The sequence below is a fragment of the Aquarana catesbeiana genome, linkage group LG06, assembly GCF_042186555.1.
Source record: "Aquarana catesbeiana isolate 2022-GZ linkage group LG06, ASM4218655v1, whole genome shotgun sequence".
In the NCBI taxonomy this organism is placed as follows: domain Eukaryota; kingdom Metazoa; phylum Chordata; class Amphibia; order Anura; family Ranidae; genus Aquarana; species Aquarana catesbeiana.
Genome location: NC_133329.1, coordinates 23,712,377 through 23,737,919, shown reverse-complemented (window position 1 = coordinate 23,737,919; position 25,543 = coordinate 23,712,377). Strand labels below are relative to the sequence as shown.

Sequence of the window (25,543 nt, the reverse complement as noted above, 5' to 3'; positions counted from 1 at the left end):
ATAGAAGTCAGGAGAGAGAGAGAAGAATAGAAAGAAATTGGGGGGTGCAGGGGAGGAAATGAAAAAATAAAAAGAAAGGAATGGTGTTGCACTAATGTGTCAGGTTACACATATACAATAAAAACAACAATGGTAGTAAAGTATATTGGATATAAAAGTAATTGCCATAATGGTAAATTACAGGAGTATGAAGATGTAAATGTCATTATAATGTACATATTGTGTACTGAAATGAAACACAAACAACCCATGATAGATAAAGGGGGGGGTTATATGATAAGTGAAGGAAAAAACCAAATGAAATGAGAAAAGAGGGAAGGCAATAGAAAACATCTCCTAATAATGAATAGTCAATAGGGATAAGCAATACCTGGCAGTAATACAGTGCCTTAAAAAAGTATTCATACCCCTTGAAATTTTCCACATTTTGTCATGTTACAACGCTAAACGTAAATGTTTTTTGTTGGGATTTTATGTGATAGACCAACACAACGTTGCATTTACTGTAAATGGGAAGTGCAAGGAAAATTATAAATGATTCTCAATTTTTTTTTTTTTTTACAAATATCTGAAAAGGGTGGCATGCATTTATATTCAGCTCCCTTTACTCTGATACCCCTAACTAAAATCTAGTGGAAACAATTGCCTTTAGAAGTCACCTAAATAGTAAATAGAGTCCACCTGTGTGTTATTTAATCTCAGTATAAATACAGCTGTTCTGTGAAGCCTGCAGAGGTTTGTTAGAGAACTTTAGTAAACAAACGGCATCATGAAGGCCAAGGAACACACCAGACAGGTCAGGGATAAAGTTGTGCAGAAGTATAAAGCAGGGTTAGGTTATAAAAAATCTCCCAAGCTTTGAACATCTCACTGAGCTCTGTTCAATCCATCATCCGAAAATGGAAAGAGTATGGCAGAACTGCAAACCTACCAAGACATGGCCGTCCACCTAAACTGACCGGCCGGGCAAGGAGAGCATTCATCAGAAGTGGCCAAGAGGCCCATGGTGACTGGAGGAGCTGCAGAGATCCACAGCTCAGGTGGGAGAATCTGTCCACAGGACAACTATTAGTCGTGCTCTTCACAAATATGACCTTTATGGAAGAGTGGTAAGAAGAAAGACATTGGTGAAAGAAAGTCATAAGAAGTCCCATATGCATTTTGTGAGAAGCCATGTGGGGGACACTGCAAACATGTGGAAGAAGGTGCTCTGGTCAGATGAGACCAAATTAGAACTTTTTAGCCTAAAAGCAAAACGCTATGTGTGGTGGAAAACTAACACTGAACATCACCCTGAACACACCATCCCCACCGTGAAACATGGTGGTGGCAGCATCATGTTGTGGGCATGATTTTCTTCAGCAGGGAAGCTGGTCAGAGTTGATGGGAAGATGGATGGAGCCAAATACAGCACAATCTTAGAAGAAAACCTATTAGAGTCTGCAAAAGACTTGAGACTGGGGTGGAGGTTCACCTTCCAGCAGGACAACGACTCTAAACATACAGCCAGAGCTATAATGGAATGGTTTAGATCAAAGCATATTCATGTGTTAGAATGGCCCAGTCACAGTCCAAACCTAAATCCAATTGAGAATCTGTGGCAAGACTTGAACATTGCTGTTCACAGATGCTCTCCATCCAATCTGACAGAGCTTGAGATATTTTGAGAAAAAGAAGAATGGGCAAAAATGTCCCTCTCTAGATGTGCAAAGCTGGTAGAGACATCCCCAAAAAGACTTTCAGCTGTAATTGCAGAGAAAAGGGGGTTCTACAAAGTATTGACTCCGGGGGGCCCCATACAAATGCCCCCCACACTTTTCACATATTTATTTGTAAAAAAATTTGAAAGCCATTTATCATTTTCCTTCCACTTCACAATTATGTGTCACTTTGTGTTGGTCTATCACATAAAATCCCAATAAAATACATTTATGTTTTTGGTTGTGACATGACAAAATGTGGAACATTTCAAGCGTTATGAATACTTTTTCAAGGCACTGTATATACACACAATGGAGCAAAATGTTGAAAATGTGACAAAAATTGTAATTGATAACTGAACAGACATGCAAAAATCTCCTCATGCTTCAGTGATTCATCTTTATTTTGATATGACTATAAATATTGGTAATAAGGAAGTGAATCTAAAATCTGCTGTGGTATTAAACCAAGGGAGTGCTGATTTTTAATTTTTTTTTTATAAAGAGGGGAAGTAAAGCTGATTCGTAACACCTATGAACAGAGTGTGTTGGCAGCAGTTTGTGTTGGTGAGCGACTGACACAGAACATAGAATTCCATAATGAGAGGCCGAACGTCTCTCCCTTTCCTCCTGGTCCTGCTGTGTGCTTCTAATGGATGGACATGGACACGTAAGTGTTTTTAGACATTATATTTAGATATATATATATATATATATATATATATATATATATATATATCTAAATATAATGTCTGTGTGTTTGGGTACACGCTTTGAAGAAGCATCAACTCCTTATCAGCTATAAGAATCAGAAGTAAGTAAGATCACTTAGAAGAGGAATTCTAACTTTAGACAAGGGATGGGCAAACGGTTTGGCCCGAGCATAAGTTGGAGGCGAACTTTGGTTGTTCGGACGTTCGGCGAACAACAAACATTATGCGGCGTTCGCGGCCAATTCGAAAGCCGCAGGACCCCATTAAATTCTATGGGACACTAACGTGAAAAAACAAGTGCTCATTTTAAAGGCTTATATGCAAGTTATTGTCATAAAAAGTGTTTGGGGACCCGGGTCCTGCCCCAGGGGACATGGATCAATGAATAAAAAAGTTTTAAAAATGGTAGTTTTTTTCAGGAGCAGTGATTTTAATGATGCTTAAAGTGAAACAATAAAAATGAAATATTCCTTTAAATGTCGTGCTTGGGGGGTGTCTATAGTATGCCTGTAAAGTGGCGCAGTTTTCCCGTGTTTAGAACAATACCACAGCAAAATGAAATTTCTAAAGGAAAAAAGTAATTTAACACTGATCGCGGCTGTAATGAATTGTCGGGTCCCGGCAATATGGATAAAACTCATTGAAAAAAACGCCATGGTTTCCGCCCCAGTCCATTACCAGGCCCTTTGGGTCTGGTATGAATATTAAGGGGAACCCAAAACCAAAAATTAAAAATAAATTGCGTGGGGGTCCACCTAAAATCCATGCCAGGCCCTTCAGGTCAAATCTGAAAAAAAAAAAAGGCGTAGCCCCCCCCCCCCAAAATCCATACCAGACCTTTATCTGAGCATGCGACCTGGCAGCCCGCCCGCCCCCGTGGCGTCAGAAGGGGGCAGAGTCACCCGTTTACATCACCGGGTGGTCCCGTCCTCAGCTAAGTAACAGCTGTCACAGAGAAGAAGCGTCTCTCGGTGGAAGAATCCAATGGTGGTCAGTTTGCGTGCTCGGATAAGGGTCTGGTATGGATTTTGGGGGGGGGGGACCCCTACGCCATTTTTTTTTAAAATTCGGCGCAGGGTTTCCCTTAATATCCAGTCAGTGTAAGGTTGTGAGTGTCGATCACTGGCACTTCCGTGTTTTACATGTGACCGGCTGTGAATAAACACAGCCAATCAAATGGTTAAAGAGCCGTGTGATCAGCTCTTTACAGAGATCGGGGTCGTGCAGTGTCCTAGCAACACCATCTGGCCTTTTTTGCCGTGCTGCGCGCCCCCACGGGCGTGTGAGGGGGGGTCATTCTGGGGCGACATCATATGACATGACCTCCACCCAGAACGAGAACCACACCGTCCCTCCGTCATTTGACAGTGGGCGGGCGGCAAGCGCTCATTTATGAATTTGATGGAGAGATCACACTCCAGGAAAATGTTCATTTGTGCTGAGAACTTTACTATTACGAGAACTTCCAGACTTACAATTTTATTTTTTGTTTTTGTTTTTTTTTCTTCTTTTATTTCTAGATACCACCAGCTCTCCAACCTCTCCTGGTAAGTGATCTCTTTTTGTAATTGTCTTTTTTTTTTTTTTTTTTTTTTTTAATCTCACTAATGAGAACACTAAACCTAAGGCAGATGGCTTTAAAGTGATATTGAACCCAAAACAAAAAATTAATTGTATTGCTGCTCACTGATTCTTAGATGTGGTGGCTACATTCGTTTTCTTTTTTTGGGGGGCTTTTTTCCCTTATTTTTACCTGGTAAGTCTGTTCTCTCACATCTTTCTTTAATAGACCAAGCTGTCCAGCAAAAATTGCAGTTATAGAGTTGAGACAAACCATTTAACACTGACAGGGGTGCTCACAATGGTCAGTTTTTAATTTATTTATGTAAAATATCCCAAATGAAAAAAAAAAGATGTTGCTGTAATTGCTTATAAATTGTTACTTGTAGTTCAGCTTCAACTTGTTAATCAAGTCCATAAAGGTCCAGTTTATTTATCACCACCCTTTCCTCAGATCGACAATGCTGCTGTCAAAGGGTCTCCATTGTTCCTCCTTCCAGAATGCAGACACCCTGAGACAAGAAGTGTGTTGCTGGCTGGATCAGCAGATGAAAATATAGTTAAAAAAAAAAAAAAGCTAAACAAAAAAGAAAAAATGCAACCTCCGCATTTAAGGATTGGCAATATTAAATTTCAATTTTGCTTTATAGCTGGATATTGGATGTTGAGTGTTTTAGAGCTTTGAGCTACAAAAGAGCTCTTAATCTTAATCTTAAAAAATCTTTTATCAGTAACCCAAATGTTATTCCTAATCCTAAATATTAGACTAAATTTGTCGTACCCCTAACATTTACTCTTTTAATGAGGTTATTCTTTGACTGGAACAATAAACTTTTACATTAAATCACTGGCTAATCCATGCGGATGACTTTTTTTTTATACTGATGTTTTTTTCCCTTTAGATACTAAAGTCTACAACTGCACACAAAGAGGTAAGACTAGACACTCTGTATATAGAGAGGTAAGACTAGACACTCTGTATATAGAGAGGTAAGACTAGACACTCTGTATATAGAGAGGTAAGACTAGAGACACTGTATATAGAGAGGTAAGACTAGACACTCTGTATATAGAGAGGTAAGACTAGACATTCTGTATATAGAGAGGTAAGACTAGACACTCTGTATATAGAGAGGTAAGACTAGACACTCTGTATATAGAGAGGTAAGACTAGACACAATGTATATAGAGAGGTAAGACTAGACACTCTGTATATAGAGAGGTAAGACTAGACACACTGTATATAGAGAGGTAAGACTAGAGACACTGTATATAGAGAGGTAAGACTAGACACTCTGTATATAGAGAGGTAAGACTAGACACTCTGTATATAGAGAGGTAAGACTAGACACTCTGTATATAGAGAGGTAAGACTAGACACTCTGTATATAGAGAGGTAAGACTAGACACACTGTATATAGAGAGGTAAGACTAGACACAATGTATATAGAGAGGTAAGACTAGACACTCTGTATATAGAGAGGTAAGACTAGACACTCTGTATATAGAGAGGTAAGACTAGACACTCTGTATATAGAGAGGTAAGTCTAGACACTCTGTATATAGAGAGGTAAGACTAGACACTCTGTATATAGAGAGGTAAGTCTAGACACTCTGTATATAGAGAGGTAAGACTAGACACTCTGTATATAGAGAGGTAAGTCTAGACACTCTGTATATAGAGAGGTAAGACTAGACACAATGTATATAGAGAGGTAAGACTAGACACTCTGTATATAGAGAGGTAAGACTAGACACTCTGTATATAGAGAGGTAAGACTAGACACTCTGTATATAGAGAGGTAAGACTAGACACAATGTATATAGAGAGGTAAGACTAGACACTCTGTATATAGAGAGGTAAGACTAGACACTCTGTATATAGAGAGGTAAGACTAGACACTCTGTATATAGAGAGGTAAGACTAGACACTCTGTATATAGAGAGGTAAGACTAGACACTCTGTATATAGAGAGGTAAGACTAGACACTCTGTATATAGAGAGGTAAGACTAGACACTCTGTATATAGAGAGGTAAGACTAGACACTCTGTATATAGAGAGGTAAGACTAGACACTCTGTATATAGAGAGGTAAGACTAGACACTCTGTATATAGAGAGGTAAGACTAGACACTCTGTATATAGAGAGGTAAGACTAGACACAATGTATATAGAGAGGTAAGACTAGACACTCTGTATATAGAGAGGTAAGACTAGACACTCTGTATATAGAGAGGTAAGACTAGACACTCTGTATATAGAGAGGTAAGACTAGACACTCTGTATATAGAGAGGTAAGACTAGACACTCTGTATATAGAGAGGTAAGACTAGACACTCTGTATATAGAGAGGTAAGACTAGACACTCTGTATATAGAGAGGTAAGACTAGACACAATGTATATAGAGAGGTAAGACTAGACACACTGTATATAGAGAGGTAAGACTAGACACACTGTATATAGAGAGGTAAGACTAGACACTCTGTATATAGAGAGGTAAGACTAGAGACTCTGTATATAGAGAGGTAAGACTAGACACTCTGTATATAGAGAGGTAAGACTAGACACTCTGTATATAGAGAGGTAAGACTAGAGACTCTGTATATAGAGAGGTAAGACTAGACACTCTGTATATAGAGAGGTAAGACTAGACACTCCGTATATAGAGAGGTAAGACTAGACACTCTGTATATAGAGAGGTAAGACTAGACACTCTGTATATAGAGAGGTAAGACTAGACACTCTGTATATAGAGAGGTAAGACTAGACACTCTGTATATAGAGAGGTAAGACTAGACACAATGTATATAGAGAGGTAAGACTAGACACTCTGTATATAGAGAGGTAAGACTAGACACTCTGTATATAGAGAGGTAAGACTAGACACAATGTATATAGAGAGGTAAGACTAGACACTCTGTATATAGAGAGGTAAGACTAGACACTCTGTATATAGAGAGGTAAGACTAGACACAATGTATATAGAGAGGTAAGACTAGACACACTGTATATAGAGAGGTAAGTCTAGACACTCTGTATATAGAGAGGTAAGACTAGACACTCTGTATATAGAGAGGTAAGACTAGACACAATGTATATAGAGAGGTAAGACTAGACACTCTGTATATAGAGAGGTAAGACTAGACACACTGTATATAGAGAGGTAAGACTAGACACTCCGTATATAGAGAGGTAAGACTAGACACTCTGTATATAGAGAGGTAAGACTAGACACTCTGTATATAGAGAGGTAAGACTAGAGACTCTGTATATAGAGAGGTAAGACTAGAGACTCTGTATATAGAGAGGTAAGACTAGAGACTCTGTATATAGAGAGGTAAGACTAGACACTCTGTATATAGAGAGGTAAGACTAGACACTCTGTATATAGAGAGGTAAGACTAGACACTCTGTATATAGAGAGGTAAGACTAGACACTCTGTATATAGAGAGGTAAGACTAGACATTCTGTATATAGAGAGGTAAGACTAGACACTCTGTATATAGAGAGGTAAGACTAGACACTCTGTATATAGAGAGGTAAGACTAGACACACTGTATATAGAGAGGTAAGACTAGACACACTGTATATATAGAGGTAAGTCTAGACACACTGTATATAGAGAGGTAAGACTAGACACACTGTATATAGAGAGGTAAGACTAGACACACTGTATATATAGAGGTAGGTCTAGACACACTGTATATAGAGAGGTAAGACTAGACACTCTGTATATAGAGAGGTAAGACTAGACACTCTGTATATAGAGAGGTAAGACTAGACACTCTGTATATAGAGAGGTAAGACTAGACACTCTGTATATAGAGAGGTAAGACTAGACACACTGTATATAGAGAGGTAAGACTAGACACTCTGTATATAGAGAGGTAAGACTAGACACTCTGTATATAGAGAGGTAAGACTAGACACACTGTATATAGAGAGGTAAGACTAGACACACTGTATATATAGAGGTAGGTCTAGACACACTGTATATAGAGAGGTAAGACTAGACACAATGTATATAGAGAGGTAAGACTAGACACGCTGTATATAGAGAGGTAAGACTAGACACACTGTATATAGAGAGGTAAGACTAGACACACTGTATATAGAGAGGTAAGACTAGACACTCTGTATATAGAGAGGTAAGACTAGACACACTGTATATAGAGAGGTAAGACTAGACACACTGTATATAGAGAGGTAGGTCTAGACACACTGTATATAGAGAGGTAAGACTAGACACTCTGTATATAGAGAGGTAAGACTAGACACACTGTATATAGAGAGGTAGGTCTAGACACACTGTATACAGAGAGGTAAGCCCCAAGACACTGCACACAGAGATTCTAGTGGATGATCACTGATACAAGAACGCAATCTGTACTTATTTATTTTGCATGCTGGCAACACCTAAACCTTTCTTTTTATCTTCTCAAGTCACCAAAGTGAATAAAAAAGTGCATGTAAGCACACATACAAAAAATGCACAAGGGGGTGTTGAATGGTCCCTTTCCAAAGAGGTAGAACCTTTAAATGACGCCCCCCCCAACCCCCCAGGTCGCTTGATTCTTGTAAGGCACACTCAGGTCCACCTAGCCTAAAAGCCTGGTGGCCCACACTTCTCATGATCATGATAGGCCAAAGCTGACCAATGAGTACTAGGTGGGAGACTCCTGAAGAGACACCCTACCAAGGCAGAGGAGGAAAGAACCTGAAAGAACCTGATGACCACATATCCTTCTCCTAGACTTGCCCTAGAGGGTAGTCCCAAAGACCCATAACCTGCAATACTGAGTGAAAAATTGAAAGACCCATGGAGAAAAATAAATAAAAAGCACCAAGACAATGGCTAGGCCCTCCAACACCTTGTGGATGTCATCAACAGACATGTCTTATTTCTGGAAGAACACGTATAAGAATCTGTACATATACTGTATGTGTACAGAATAACTAGAACATCAGGAGTCAGGAGTTTGTATATAGTGTATATGTCTACAGCAGTGGCCTCCAAACTGCAGCCCAGGGACCGGATGTGGCCCTTTGCTTGCTTTTATCAGGCCCTTGGTAGATTATATCACCCACTGTCAGCAACAGTGGGGCATAGTTCCTGACACAGACACCAACAATGGGACACTAGTCCTCTCACTGACAATGACGATGAAACACTATTTCTCCCATTGATACCAGTGATGGCGCACTATTCTTCCCACTGATACCAATGATGGGGCACTATTCCTCCCACTGATACCAATGATGGGGCACTATTCCTCCCACTGATACCAATGATGGGGCACTATTCCTCCCACTGATACCAATGATGGGGCACTATTCCTACCACTGATACCAATGATGGGACACTATTCCCCCCACTGACACCAATAATGGGGCACTATTCCTCCCACTGATACCAATGATGGGACACTATTCCCCCCACTGACACCAATAATGGGGAACTATTCTTCACCTTAATATCGATGATGAGACATTGGGGTTGATTTACTAAAGGTAAATAGACTTAGTTTGCATATTGCACACTGCAAGAGCAGTTGCTCCAGAGCTTAGTAAATGAACAAAATCTTTGCTGATTTACATTATTATTATTATAATACAGGATTTATATAGCGTTGCAGTTTATGCAGCGCTTTACAATGTGAAGGTAGACAGTACAACTACAATACACTTTAATAAAGTAGGAATCAGAGAGCCCTGCTCATTAGAGCTTACAATCTAATCTATTATACAATCACGTGCAAGCAAAAATGCTGTTTTTTTTTTTTTTTTTTTTTTCCTTGCATGTGATTGGCTATTCTTTGCAAAGTGATGCTTTAGCTCATTTACTAAGCTCTGGAGCAACTGCACTTGCAGTGGGCAACTGCACATTGCAAAGTGCACAGTCTATTTGCCTTTTGGTAAATCAACCCCAATGTCTTCCTCCACTGGCCACAGTTCAGCCCCCCTCTAAAGTTTGAAGGACAGTAAAATGGCACTTTGTTTACAAGGTTTGGAGACCCCTGGTCTACAGTATACTCATACAGGTTATAGTGAGAAGGGACTAAAGGAACCAAAAAGCCCTCCAACTGAATCACTGCATAGCACAGCAAAGTCTTCTTAGAGCAGATGATATTCACATGTCTCATTCCATCACACCTCCAAAAAATAAGAGGTGTAGTCCTTATTCCAGGACAGTGGGCAAAGCCATGCAAATCATTATTTGTATGCACCAAAGAGCCAAATGAACATCTAGGTTGGCACTACCACTTCCCTAATAGGGATGAGCTTCGAGTTCGAGTCGAACTCATGTTCGACTCGAACATTGGCTGTTCGCAAGTTCGCCGAACAGCGAACAATTTGGGGTGTTTGCGGCAAATTCGAATGCCGCGGAACACCCTTTAAAAGTCTATGGGAGAAATCAAAAGTGCTAATTTTAAAGGCTAATATGCAAGTTATTGTCATAAAAAGTGTTTGGGGACCTGGGTCCTGCCCCAGGGGACATGGATCAATGCAAAAAAAAGTTTTAAAAACGGACGTTTTTTCAGGAGCAGTGATTTTAATAATGCTTAAAGTCAAACAATAAAAGTGTAATATCCCTTTAAATTTCGTACCTGGGGGGTGTCTATAGTATGCCTGTAAAGGGGCGCATGTTTCCTGTGTTTAGAACAGTCTGACAGCAAAATGACATTTTGAAGGAAAAAACTCATTTAAAACTACCCGCGGCTATTGCATTGCCGACAATACACATAGAAGTTCATTGATAAAAACGGCATGGGAATTCCCCAAAGGGGAACCCCGAACCAAAATTTAAAAAAAAAAATGACGTGGGAGTCCCCCTAAATTCCATACCAGGCCCTTCAGGTCTGGTATGGATATTAAGGGGAACCCCGGCCAAAATTTAAAAAAAAAATGACGTGGGGTTCCCCCTAAATTCCATACCAGACCCTTCAGGTCTGGTATGGATTTTAAGGGGAACCTCTCGCCAAAAAAAAAAAAAAAAAAACCGGCGTGGGGTCCCCCCAAAAATCCATACCAGACCCTTATCCGAGCACGCAACCTGGCAGGTCGCAGGAAAAGAGGGGGGGACGAGAGTGCGGCCCCCCCCCTCCTGAACCGTACCAGGCCACATGCCCTCAACATTGGGAGGGTGCTTTGGGGTAGCCCCCCAAAACACCTTGTCCCCATGTTGATGAGGACAAGGGCCTCATCCCCACAACCCTAGCCGGTGGTTGTGGGGGTCTGCGGGCGGGGGGCTTATCGGAATCTGGAAGCCCCCTTTAACAAGGGGACCCACAGATCCCGGCCCCCCCCTGTGTGAAATGGTAAGGGGGTACAAAAGTACCCCTACCATTTCACTAAAAAACTGTCAAAAATGTTAAAAATGACAAGAGACAGTTTTTGACAATTCCTTTATTTAAATACTTCTTCTTTCTTCTATCTTCCTTCATCTTCTCGTTCTTCTGGTTCTTCTGGCTCTTCTGGTTCTTCCTCCGGCGTTCTCGTCCAGCATCTCCTCCGCGGCGTCTTCTATCTTCTTCTCCTCGGGCCGCTCCGCACCCATGGCATGGGGGGAGGCTCCCGCTCTGCTCTTCATCTTCTTCATCTTCTTCTCTTCTTCTCTTCTTTTCTTCTCTTCTTCATTTTCTTCTCCGGGCCGCTCCGCAATCCATGCTGGCATGGTGGGAGGCTCCCGCTGTGTGACGGCGCTCCTCGTCTGACAGTTCTTAAATAACGGGGGGCGGGGCCACCCGGTGACCCCGCCCCCCTCTGACGCACGGTGACTTGACTGGACTTCCCTGTGACGTCACGGGGAATGCCACAGGGAAGTCCCGTCATGTCCCGTGCGTCAGAGGGGGGCGGGGTCACCGGGTGGCCCCGCCCCCCATTATTTAAGAACTGTCAGACGAGGAGCGCCGTCACACAGCGGGAGCCTCCCGCCATGCTAGCATGTGTGCGAAGTGGCCCGGAGAAGAAAATGAAGAAGAGAAGAAGAGAAGAAGAGAAGAAAAGAAGAAGAGAAGAAGATGAAGAAGATGAAGAGAAGAGCGGGAGCCTCCCCCCCCCATGCCATGGGTGCGGAGCGGCCCGAGGAGAAGATAGAAGACTCCGCCGAGGAGATGCTGGACGAGAACGCCGGAGGAAGAACCAGAAGAGCCAGAAGAACCAGAAGATGAAGGAAGATAGAAGAAAGAAGTATTTAAATAAAGGAATTGTCAAAAACTGTCTCTTGTCATTTTTAACATTTTTGACAGTTTTTTAGTGAAATGGTAGGGGTACTTTTGTACCCCCTTACCATTTCACACAGGGGGGGGCCGGGATCTGGGGGTCCCCTTGTTAAAGGGGGCTTCCAGATTCCGATAAGCCCCCCGCCCGCAGACCCCCACAACCACCAGCCAGGGTTGTGGGGATGAGGCCCTTGTCCTCATCAACATGGGGACAAGGTGTTTTGGGGGGCTACCCCAAAGCACCCTCCCAATGTTGAGGGCATGTGGCCTGGTACGGTTCAGGAGGGGGGGGGCCGCACTCTCGTCCCCCCCTCTTTTCCTGCGGCCTGCCAGGTTGCGTGCTCGGATAAGGGTCTGGTATGGATTTTTGGGGGGACCCCACGCCGTTTTTTTTTTTTTTGGCGCGGGGTTCCCCTTAAAATCCATACCAGACCTGAAGGGTCTGGTATGGAATTTAGGGGGAACCCCACGTCATTTTTTTTTTTTAAATTTTGGCCGGGGTTCCCCTTAATATCCATACCAGACCTGAAGGGCCTGGTATGGGATTTAGGTGGACTCCCACGTCATTTTTTTTTTAAATTTTGGTTCGGGGTTCCCCTTTGGGGAATTCCCATGCCGTTTTTATCAATGAACTTCTATGTGTATTGTCGGCAATGCAATAGCCGCGGGTAGTTTTAAATGAGTTTTTTCCTTCAAAATGTCATTTTGCTGTCAGACTGTTCTAAACACAGGAAACATGCGCCCCTTTACAGGCATACTATAGACACCCCCCAGGTACGAAATTTAAAGGGATATTACACTTTTATTGTTTGACTTTAAGCATTATTAAAATCACTGCTCCTGAAAAAACGTCCGTTTTTAAAACTTTTTTTTGCATTGATCCATGTCCCCTGGGGCAGGACCCGGGTCCCCAAACACTTTTTATGACAATAACTTGCATATTAGCCTTTAAAATTAGCACTTTTGATTATTCATGTTCGTGTCCCATAGACTTTAACGGTGTTCGCGTGTTCGAACGAACTTTTTTCCTGTTCGCATGTTCTGGTGCGAACCGAACAGGGGGGTGTTCGGCTCATCCCTATTCCCTAACAACCATGGACAGGAAGGAAGCTGTAATTTATAGTAGTAGTAGAAATACTGTACCTTTACTATGTATGATGTTCAGTCAAATGGGTTAAAGTTCAGGATTTTGGGTTAATGTTTGAACAAACACTGAGCACATCTATAACAGTCACATCAAATAACATAATCAATGAAAGCCTGTAGGGAAAAGGGCTCTGCAGTTCAAGTAAGAGGGTAGGTGGTTGGAGGATGGGGGGGGGGGGCTGCAGAATGGCACAATGTTCCATATTACACCCTACATATGTTATTTAGTATAAAAATATGGGATAAACATGAAATAATGTTGGAAAGGTGGAACCAGTCTTTACCAGGATCAGCTACAGGGCTTCCTACCACGCTGAAGTGTTGGGTAGATCTCCTCCTAGTTGTCTTACATGGAAAAAAAATGTGCAAAGAACATTTGTGAATACAAGTTTTTAATATTTTTATTAAAGGTTTTTTAGAGAATGTGTGACGCCATGTTTGTATACTTTCTTTTGTTCTATAGTGTTTATAAAATATCTCTGATTGGAGGAAGTAGCAAAGACATGTGTATAAGGAAGGAACAAAGCCATGGATATTGTGTATTAGGAAGGAACAAAGCCATGGATATTGTGTATTGGGAAGGAACAAAGCCATGGATATTGTGTATTAGGAAGGAACACAGCCATGGATATTGTGTAATACAATTACAACAATAAAAGAGAACATTTATCTGGAAAGATATATTCCGAACTTTTCCTGAACCAAGACTGAACCATTTCTTCTCATCCAGGGTCACCATCTGCTTCCTGGACTGAGTTACCAGCTCAGAAATGACACAGTCATGGTCACACATGTCTAACACTGATTAGCCCCCTGCAGCAGCCCCTAATGCTTTTTACAAAGTTACAATTTTGCAGTCTGATCACTGAGGGAAGGGAGACTGAGGAAATGCTTCCTCCTGCCTGCACCTAGTGAAATCACCTCAGCCTAGGCAAAGTCACTGATTAGAGCTTTTTTTTTTTTTTTTAGTTTCAATAGATTTTTATTGAGTTTTCAATAACAGATAGTACAGAAAGGAAGAAATATTATTCAGAAAATAGCCATGTACATAGAATTCTTATATATAGTACTTTGTTATTATTGCTCTATTATGAAAACGTTAATTCGAGAACATCATCTTTGTGAATATATATACTTATAGAAGGTAACAAGACATATGTAATATCGTTATATTTCCAAGTGTGCATCCTGTCTTCCTGGCACCCCTATGGGAACTTTCTGTGCCTCGGTCAACAGACGCACACCTAATAGTTTAATTCTGTCTCTACTACTTATAAACTAAGATTGGGTTTCAGGGTGGTGTTACAATTTGTCTTCATGTAGAACAGTATTTATATAAAGATATAGTAAGTAGATGGTTATACTTAAAGGAACTGCCGTAAAAATTGTAAAATAAATGAACCGAGTAAAAGGGTAAAGGGATATCTAGTGTAAATCTGTGAGGTAGACATGTCTTCACTTGGTACAGAATGTACGGTGCCAATCTGTCCATGGTTTCCAAATCTGACTTTTAGTTGTGTAGGTGCCTTGAGAAGCGGCAAACATAAGTTTGTATGATATATGGAGATTGGTGGTTTTGATCACATCATTAAGAGTTGGTATTTCAGTTTTTAACCATCGTCTCGTTATTTCGAGGCGAGCGCTAGTAAGAATCTGGGTAACTATTTGTCTCATGGAGTGGGGTACCATATCTATTCCCAAGGACAGGATAGCCATATTGGGCGTATTATATATTTGGGTTTTAGTGATTTGTTTTATGAAATGGAATATATTGGTCCAATAGGTTTTTTATCGTGGGCATGACCAGAAAATATGAATGATAGAACCTCTTTGACTACAATTCCTCCAACATAGTGGCGATATTTGTGGGTTGAACCCTGCTAATCGTGTAGGAGTTAAGTACCATCTCAAGAGTAGTTTTTGGTATAATTCCCACATGTTAACACTCCTGGAGGCCTTGTATATGGATGATATTGCTTGTTTCCATTGTTCTAAGGTATAGGATACATTAAAATCAATTTCCCAGGTTCTCATAGAGGGCGTCTTGTTAAATATTGATTTCTGGTTTAAAAGGTTATAAAATAGGGAGATACCTTTGATAGAGGTCGTGGGATTTGAGAAGTATAAGTATGCCTTCCAAATAATGTTTATGTGAGTATTGTTAACCGATGATAATAAATGTGATACCTGTAAATACGTGTAGTATTCTTTAGAGTCTAAGTTATGCTCTATTTGAAGTGCTCGGAAGGTCTTTATTGTGGGTCCTATATAGAGATCTTCGACTGTTTTTAGGCCTTTGGATTCCCAATGTTTAATGTTGACATTGGGTATCAACAGTTGTAAACTGGTGATGGGGAGGGCAATGGTTTTTAGAGGATAGTCAGTGACGGGAGTGTTTAGGAATGCTTTCCATGTGTTTATAGATGCCTTCATTGTGGGCGAAAGTTTGGTGGAGGATTGTGGCATCATAGTGCAGGTCAATAGGAGGTCGTATAAGCTATGGTTAGGGGATTGGAAAGATTCTAATTCTTGCCATCTTGGGGTATGATTCCCCGGAAACCAATATTTAAGTTGGGCCAAAATTGCCGCAAGATAGTAGTCCTTCAGCAGGACATGCCCCACTCCCCCTGCTCCTCTGGATTTGATAAGTTTATGGAATGCGCATTTAGACTTTTTTCCCTGCCAGAGGAATCCATTAATCATAGATTATGCTCTGACAAAGAAGCTGTCTGGAATTGGTATTGGTATGGCTCTGAATATATAAATGAATTGAGGGAGTATCATCATTTTAAAGGCCGCGAGGCGGCCCGACCATGTGAATTCTACTTTATTTATTGTTTGTAATTTTTGATTTAAACTAAGTAAGAATTGGGTATAATTTGTTTCCGCCATTTTTTTGGTATCATCTGTGAGTGTTATGCCAAGGTATTTTATTCCTTCTGTAGTCCATTTATATGGAAATTGTGATTTAAGTTTGTTGCTAGTAGTACTGTCTATCCCTAAACCTAAAATATATGATTTATTTTCATTAACTTTATAATAAGAGATTGTGTTAAATAAACGTAGTGCTTCATGTGCCGCTTTAAGAGAAGAGCCCACCTCAGTCAAAATCATAATAATGTCATCTGCGAATAGACTTATAGAATGAGTATCCTTACCAACAGTGAATCCTTTTATTTTTGGGTGATTTCTTATATATATGGCCAAGGGTTCTATTAGTAAATTAAAAATTAGAGGGGACAATGGGCACCCTTGCCTTGTACCATTGGATATGCTAAAGGGTTTTGATATAGTTCCAGAAATATAGACCTTGGCAGATGGGCTAGCGTATAGGGCTAAGATGGCAGATAGAATAGGTCCTACAAAACCAAATGATTCTAATACTTTGGTTAGATATAGCCAGTGAATACGGTCAAAGGCCTTCTCCGCATCCAATGTTAGGAGCAGAGAAGGCCTCCGAGATACCCCCGCCATATGGATGATATTAATCATGCGTCTCGTCGCGTCTGAGGTTTGTCTGTATTTTGTAAATCCTGCTTGATCAGGATGGATAAGGTTGGGCATAATGTCAACAAGGCGTAATGCTATAATTTTGGCATACAGTTTAAGATCGATGTTTAGTAAGGATATGGGTCTAAAATTTGAGGGAGAGGTGGGTTCTTTTCCTTGCTTTGGCAGAGCCACAACTAAAGCTTCTAGCATTTCTGGTGGGAAAGAGGCAGAGGCAGCTGCTGAACTAAATATGTGTGTCAAGAAGGGGGTCAGTAGAGTCTTAAATTCTCTGTAGTATTCTCCACAAAAACCGTCTGGTCCTGGGGATTTATTCGTAGGGAGTGTATCAATAGCTTTATGAATTTCTGCATCGGTGAATGGTTGATTGAGAGCTTGGATTTGGTGTGGAGATAATTTAGGTATGGATAATTTACTTAAAAAGTCATTAATTGCGTCAGGGGTAGGTTGGATGGTTGAAGGGTCATCCTTTAAATTATAAAGGGACCTGTAGTAGTGGCTAAAAGCGTCTGCAATTTTTTGTAGGTGGTATTCTTTTTGATTGGTGGATGGATGTATAATAAATGGTATTCTTGATTTATATCTATGGCCTTGGATATTCTGTGATAAAAGTTTTCCTGCCTTGTTTCCATTCACATAATAATTCATTTTAAGTCTTTTTGTGGCTTTCTCAAAATTTTCTAGTAGATAAATTCTTAGTTCAGATCTTATTTGTGTCAATTTTTGAGTAATTTTTTGGGAATATTTTTGTTTATTTTTGATTTCTAAATCAGAAATGTGTTTTAACAATTCAGTCAGTCGTTGCTGCCTCTGCCTCTTCGCCCTTGCACTCAGTTGAATGAAAATGCCACGTATAAATGCCTTATGGGCATTCCATAATGTAAAAGGGCTTTGTACTGAGTCCTTATTGTCATCAAAAAAATTGGTTAAGTGGTTGTTAATTTGTTGTTTGAAGTCTTGTTGCTGTAGCAAGTAGGTGTTGATTCTCCAGATTGGGCTGGGTCTAGGAGAAGCCGAGTCTGATAGTGTTAGTACTATAGACGCGTGGTCCGACCACGTTATTGTGTTGATGGATACAGCTTTAGTTCCCAATGGTATAGGTTGGTCTACCATGAATAGGTCAATTCTTGTATATACTTTATGCGTTGCAGAAAAAAAGTAAAGTCTCTTTCGTTGGCGTGGAAGCAGCGCCACGCATCATAGAGATTATATTTGTTGAGGGAGGTTGATAATGTAGGAGAATAGCGTGTGGATTTAGATGTAGAGTCTAATGATGGGTCCGGAGTAGCATTAAAATCTCCGCATAGTATCAACGGTCCTCTTTGACACTTCCTGATTTTTCTCATTAGCTTATTAAAGAAGTGTATTTGATGCTTATTAGGAGAGTAAGCTGTTACTAGTGTATATTTTGAAGAGTTCAGTTCGCATACCAAAATTAGGTATCTGCCCAGTGGATCACGGATTTCCTGGTGGAGAGTGAAAGCTATAGAGTCTTTTATGGCTATTAATACTCCTTTAGTTTTAGAATCTGCGTTGGCAGTAAAAACATATGGGAAGCTTTTGTGGGTACATTTCGGTGGTGCTTGGTTACAAAAATGAGTTTCTTGAGCGCAAATTATGTCTCCCTGGTGTGTTAATGCTTCTTGCCACAATGATTTGCGTTTCATGGGGTGATTGAGCCCCTTAGCGTTTATGGAGATTATGTTAATAGGCATGGAGTTTAAATGAGATAAGCTTTATAATTAAGACCTTCATCTTAATTCTAGTGCTTAGTTCATCTATGTTTGGTGCGGTTATAACTTCATGTGATAGTGTAGACTTACTTGTACGGGTCAAAGGATAGGTTGTCATTTGGTGCAAACGAGGTTGACTGTTCTTGGAGGTCCAAGTCGAGCTGAATCTTGCTGGAGTAGTTTCTGTTATTTTTTCCTTGTGTGGAAAAGGTGTAGTCTAGGGTGAAGCGTTGCTGTTCATATCCCAGAGGTAACGGCAGGAGTATAGAAAAGGTAGAAAATATAAGTAGAAAAAAAAACAAAAAGTCGTTAACTTTCAACTTTGGCATAGCACAATAGGTGCAACATATATAGGGGGTATAGGGTACCCTGGAACAGCATTTTGCTGTTGAATGTAACTGGGGGGAAAGTTCAATCTTGCGAGCTTCATTAGTCAGGGACTAAAAGGAGTGATTGAAGAACATCCTTAATTATTCAAGAGTGAGAGGTGGCATTTTTTGCCGTAACTTTTTTCCATTCTTGTGATAAATGGCGCGGAGTGCTAGTGTCCGCGTTTTCTTCTGGGGGGTCAGAAAGGATACCCCATTCTTTCAGGAGATTGATGCCTTTCTCCAGAGATGTCACTGTATAGGTGCGGTTACCCTTAGTGATATTTATCTTTGTGGGATACCCCCATCTGTACACAATTTTGTGGTTGCGTAGAACCTTTGTCACCGTGTTCAGATTTTTGCGTTTTTGCAGGGTAAACTGTGACAAATCTGCGAAAAATTGCAGATTATGGTATTGTGGTGGAATCTGCTCTTGTTTTCTCATTGTGGACATCAGTTGTTCCTTTACGTGAAAGAAATGCAGCCTGAGTATCACATCTCTAGGTATCAGATCTGGCAGATGGGGTGGCTTAGGCAGACGGTGAATTCTATCGATGGTTATATCTAAGTCCATAAGGCTTGGTATGAGCGCTTTGAACAAAGTGGCAGCATACAGGCTCAGATCTTGTTGTTGCACTGATTCAGGGATTCCCCTGATTTTTAAATTGTTCCTTCTAGATCTGTCCTCCATGTCTGCCAGCTTTGCCTTGATCCATTCATTGTCTGCCTCAGTGTCCTCCTGGGCGTCAACTAGGTCATTGATAGTGGAAGCATATTCCCCCATTTTGGTCTCTATGTGGCTCACCCTGTTTCCCACATCTTGTATGTCTTTATTCATGCGGTGCATATAACCTGCCATGTCAGACTGCAATGTGCTTCTCAGAGATAGTAACATCTCTTTCAATACTGTGTCTATCACAGGCTGGTTTTGTGTGGGGAAGGATTCGATCGATTCTGGGAGTTCTCTGGTGTCCTCCCCAAAATCTGAGACTGGGCTCCCTGTGTAACGGAATCCGCCAGCATCCAGCCTAGGTTTCGTTTTGGCTGGGCTACAAGTGGATGGGGTGGATGGATTCTGCATTTTATCTTTTGGGGAGCTGTTATTGTGAGATCGAATACCTTGGGATGATCTTTGTTGTGCAGGAGCCGTTGCTGTGGAGTAGGCCTCGGTGCCATCTTGCTCCTCTGTTCTGCCGTTTGGGGGATAAAAGTCCGTGAGGCGTTGGACCTTTCCGTCCTTTCTCCACTTCCCAGGCATAGTCGTAGGGTTACCCAGCCTTGCCCTCTGCCAGATTTGGTGCTAGTTTGCTTCGGATGGTCGTTTTGGCCTGCTATTGTCCCTTATCTCGCCGGAGCTCCGGGCTCACACATCCATCCGGCTTGCGTGCTAGACCACGCCCCCTATGTTTTTTTTTTTTTAATGGTAACAAGCAGTGTTTATACTAAAAACCAAAATGCTCCTGCATATTATATTTATTTATTTATTTATTTATTGCAGGTATTTACATGGCACCATCATCTTATGTAGTGCTTTCCATATATCGTACATTCACACCAGTCCCATCCCCCAAGGAGCTTACAATCTAATATCCCTACCTCACATGCATACACATTCTAGGGCCAATTCATCTATGAGAATGTCTCATGTTGGTAGAATAACTGTCCCTAGAATGTGTATGCATGTGAGGTATGGGTTTTAGATTGTAAGCTATTGCCCTGCAGCACTAGGGTCATCAGCTCAAATCCCAACAATGGTGCTACCTGCATGGACTAACTAGCACTAAACAAAAGGAGAGGATCCCAAAGACATTCTCATTCTCACGATGGTGCTGCCTGCATGGACTGACTAGCACTAAACAGAAGGAGAGGACCCCAAAGACATTCTCATGAGAATGTCTTTGGGGTCCTCTCCCTTTTTGTTTAGTGCTAGTCAGTCCATGCAGGTAGCACCATCATTGGGAATTGAGCTGATGACCTTAGTGCTGCAGGGCAAGAGCTTACAATCTAAAACCCATACCTCACATGCATACACATTCTAGGGACAGTTATCCTACCAGCATGTCTTTGGAGTCCTCTCCTCCTGTTAAGTGCTGGTTAGTTTTTACAAGTAGCTCCAAAGTTGGGATTTGAGCTGATGAACTTAGTTCTGCAAGGCAGGAGTGCTAACCAATAAGCTACTGTGCTTTTAGAAGATACCTGTCAATCTATGGTCAACCTTAAACTCGCCAACAAAATGTTGGTCTTACAGAAATTCTGTATGGAAGTGCAACACCTGAACTTACCAAGATGAAGTGTAAATTATTTTACCAGTGATTCTGATTGCATACTACAGTAAATGTTCATGAGCAATTGTTTTCATATAACCATTTTATTTTACAGAAGGGACTTCCCTTACCATACTGATAGAAGAATGTAGGACCTATTTTGATTCCACATATCTATATTACTTTGAACCAGTCCTGAATGATATATCGGCAAGATTTCCCTGTGTTACTAAACAATACACTTCTATCCTTCTAAACAATACAGGTAAATGCAAATCCAAGTCTTTGATAACACATAATTTAAACATAATCATTACTTCCTGAAAGATTGGGTATGGATTGTATCTTTCCATCAGTATATGCAAGGTTTGATTTCCCAAAGAAATATCTGTATCCCAGATTTATCCATCTCCTTACATCTATTTTTCTGTGTTGTATGGAACTACTTTGGTTTATTATTGTTCAGTTGTATGCAGACATCTAACAGCAGTTTTGGGGGCCACTACAATTTGTTTACTATATGATTTGGTTTCTCCATCTGTCCTCTATTCCTGTTTAGTGCTAGTTGGTTTAACCTAGCTAGACCCCCCCCACCTCATTTCTACATCACATGTTCAATCAGTGTCAGGAGTCTACCGAGGTCTTAAGCTCTCGACTGAAGTGTGACTTGTCTTTCCTGCCACTCCAGGTCTCGCGTTTAACTATTGGAATTGTCATAGTTCCCCTATAGACAATTGTAAGTACCTTTGTCCCCGCCTGGAGCCTAACGCCCCGGGGGATCAGGGAATTGGCACGTCTGTGTACCCGTGGCACTTTTTTGTGAGCACTCTTTATGTGTGTGCACATTTTTTATGCACCGGGTGAAGTTTTTGGGTGTGTTTTGCACGCCGTAGGCTTTCAATAAAAAAAAATAAATTGTCATAGTTCCGCATAACTGCATTTGCTGTGAGTCTGACCTAAATTTGATCATGTGGGCAAACAGGGTAAACATCTTATATACAAGGATGGCACAACCTTGATTAAGTTCTTATTTAGTGCCCAAAAACAACGATTAATAATGTCCTAAAAAGCACAACTGTGGCCAATGGGAACGCTTAGACTGCTACTCCTCTCAACTAAAGGAACTTGGGTAGTCCCATAAATGTCCACAAAAAAAGAAAGAGATGTCAGCATGCCAGGTCAGGTTCAGGGCAATTGTTTTACTGAATGACTGAAGATATTTGTATATTTGTAAGTGCATTACTATTTTAATAAAGCATACTTTTATTGGAAACTGTGTAATGAGCGATTATATTCCTCTCTCAGTATATGCCTGGCTGATGTATAGTGCCTGACATTTGGCTGGCTGGTTATCTTGGAAATTCTTCTGATGATCTATCTCACATGTGTGTTCCTTGAAGAAAGTTACATGGGGGGGGGTTTGAGCTCAATATGCATGGCTAAACCTTGTAACAAGGGTCTTTGTGTCTGGTAAGTGTCCATCTTTTGTATGGTGGTGGAGCACTGATAAATGATCACCTTGAGCACCTTTGAAGACAATATGTGTGTCGCACCTTCTCTGTCGCAGGCCCTGGAAATGGGACTATCTTATCTATTTTATGCCATTAATTATCTAGAGATGCTATTTATGGTGGTTTTGGCATTTGATGGCTGATGGCATGCAGGCATGTTCTCTCTCTGTACCACCACTGATTAAACTCAGAAGTGAATGCCTAACCTCCACCACACGCAGCACATCCCAGCCGACACTATCCAGTCTGGATCTACCGTGAACATCCATCCGATGACCCTGCCAGTACCGGTGAACTACCTACCTGTGAATTTTGACGGTCTGGATATCGTTCCACATGCCCTGGGTGGCACCATGCCTTCATGACTCCATGTCTACGACAGGGGAGTCCACTGGATCCGGTAAGAGTTTACGCCTACCATTTTCTGTTTTGATGCCGTTGTGAGTTGAGGAAGTGTCCATGCAGTGATCTTCCAAGTCTCCTTTTCACTTTCAGAACATCTTTATTGCCAGTGACTTTCTTTATGTGCACACTTAGAGACTCTGGCCTTTATTTACTTTTTTGGCACATGGACTTCTAGCATTGTTTGTTCCATTTACCACACCTGGCCGATAGGTTTGTGGTTTTTGGGAGCACATCACACTAACATTCTTTATGCGTAATAGGTGACGGTAATTCCGCGCTTAGGAGGATAGGGACAAGGAAGGACTGCTGCCCCCCTAAAAATGAAAATCACCTAGGTGAAATCCAATATACAAAAAATTACTATAAACAGGGGAATTGGCGCTGTCCGGCTATATGTGCATTAAATAATAATTCATACAAGTGCAAGAAAAAGGAAACATACGTGTAAAATAAAAATAAAAATAAATAATAAATAATAAATAAATAAATAGGCAAAATAAGGCTATTAATATACGTGTGACAAATGTGTTGCGGGGGCTATTAAAGTGCAAACAACACTCCCAGCGGGTGTTATTATAATAAAGTGCAACGTGCTCCTATAAATATGTATATGTGCCAATGTCTCAATATATATCAAATACCTAAATAAGTATAGGAATGTGCCCAAACGTAAAAAACAAGAACTCTAAAATAAACAATTATGGCAATAAAACAGTTTTGGCAATAAGGAACAGTTATAGCAATAAAAAATCCCCAGCATGTGTGCATAAATCAGTCCAACAAAACAATTCGTGAAAGGTAAAAAAAGTGTGTAAAAAACACAAAATCTGTAAACAGCAGTAAGTGTCCAAAATCAAGGTCCTAAAGTGTATCCTTTTAGTGAAGAAAACGTGGTATCAGCTTTGACTGGTGTTGCCCCCATCCTTCACTGCACCCCCACTCGTGCTTGCACTCACCGGACTGCCTAACCCCTGCAGGGGTAAGAGGCATGTGTAGAAAATCCTGCGATGGCGAGTCCAGGAAGCGATCCTCCGTCCAGGGGTATTTATCCTTCTCAATGATGAGGCTGATTCAATGCCTTCCAAACAGCGACTCCTGGAGAGGCGTCCTTTCAGCAGATCCCCCTGGACGATCGTCTGATGCGAAGCAAGAAGAGCAGGTTGTCAAGGTGGTGCTGGATAGATGTCCGGTGAACAGCAAGCAGTGCTAGGCGCTTCTCGGCCTGGCTGGAACGTTGTACACCGTGTGGTAGGCTGCGACCTCGCTCCCGCTGCTCAGAAGGGTCCGTCACACGAGGCCCAGGAGGAAGAGGAAGACATAAGCACTAGACAATTATACACCTTGCTGAATATTGAAATGTAGAATTGTAAGTATAGAAATATAAATGTAAGGCTGGACAGACTCATACGGGGAGGTGACCCTAACATGACCCCATGGTCCCAAACATACCTGAACACCCGACACCCAGGGAAAGCCCGGCAGAAGACCCCCCGCCAAGGGAGGAACAGGCTGCACCGTATTTATGCTTGCAGGGGGCACATAAAAGACCTGGCGATTGAATATATTGAAAATTAGGAGTAATAATAGTTGAATAGACGTAAGATACGTGTAAAACATTAGGTTCTGGAAATATAAAAAGTGTAATGCACTATGCATAGATTAGATAGGGCATAAAAGCCTCAAAGGAACTCAAAAAAAGAAAAACAAGTTGATTGGTGAAGAGGAAGCGCCTGAAGATGGATTAAAAACAAGCATGGACAGCTGGTAAAGATGTTAGATGATGGTCTGGAAAAATACATGGGAAAAATGAGCCAGTTAGCCAAAAGGGATAGTTTGGCAACAATTATATCAAGGGATTGAAAAAAGTGACCAAAAACTGCTCACCTAATAGGTGATTAGCAAGGCATGTGACTGTCACCAATAAGTCTTCACATAGCTTGCATAGAAATAAGAGACCAGGCAATGGAAGAGAGTTAATATGTCCTGGGAGAGGGTGGATAAAGGCTAAGTTAGAAGTGGCAAAATGGGTTATTTCAGGATGGTTGAGAAGTGAGTAACCATAAATCATTACCTTGTCAGCCTGTGCAGAACATGTACAGGCGTTTTCCTTGTCCGGGTGAAAGAGTGGACAAGCCAGCTGCTTATATCCCCCCCACACCTGATCTGAAGCCGATCAGGTGTGCGGACGCTGAAGAGAGGCGTCTGCGCGTGCGCACTAGGTAGCACAACGGAGCCTACAAGGTCCGTCATGCACCGCGCGCGCCTGCTCTAACTGCACGGCCCCTGTGTGGCCAATAGGAGAGTGGGAACGCCGGGAGGACGAAGATCCAACGGCGCTACCCAAACCAGACTGGCTGATGGAGTGAGAGAGGCCGGGCAGTGCGAGCAAAGCGCAGACACCTAGGGCA

General features: G+C 41.4%; 1 protein-coding gene across 2 annotated transcripts in view; it reads left to right on the top strand.

Annotated features, from left to right (window-relative positions):
* Positions 1-2,209: 2,209 nt before the first annotated feature.
* Positions 2,210-25,543, top strand: part of LOC141148229 (uncharacterized) — an 81,332-nt gene continuing 57,998 nt past the window's right edge. For both annotated transcript variants that reach the window (XM_073635478.1, XM_073635477.1), the window contains exons 1-4: positions 2,210-2,370; positions 3,934-3,960; positions 4,876-4,905; positions 21,335-21,484. In XM_073635478.1, the coding sequence (XP_073491579.1) occupies positions 2,301-2,370; positions 3,934-3,960; positions 4,876-4,905; positions 21,335-21,484 (277 nt within the window). In that variant the 5' untranslated portion in view covers positions 2,210-2,300. The remainder of the gene's footprint in view (positions 2,371-3,933; positions 3,961-4,875; positions 4,906-21,334; positions 21,485-25,543) is intronic.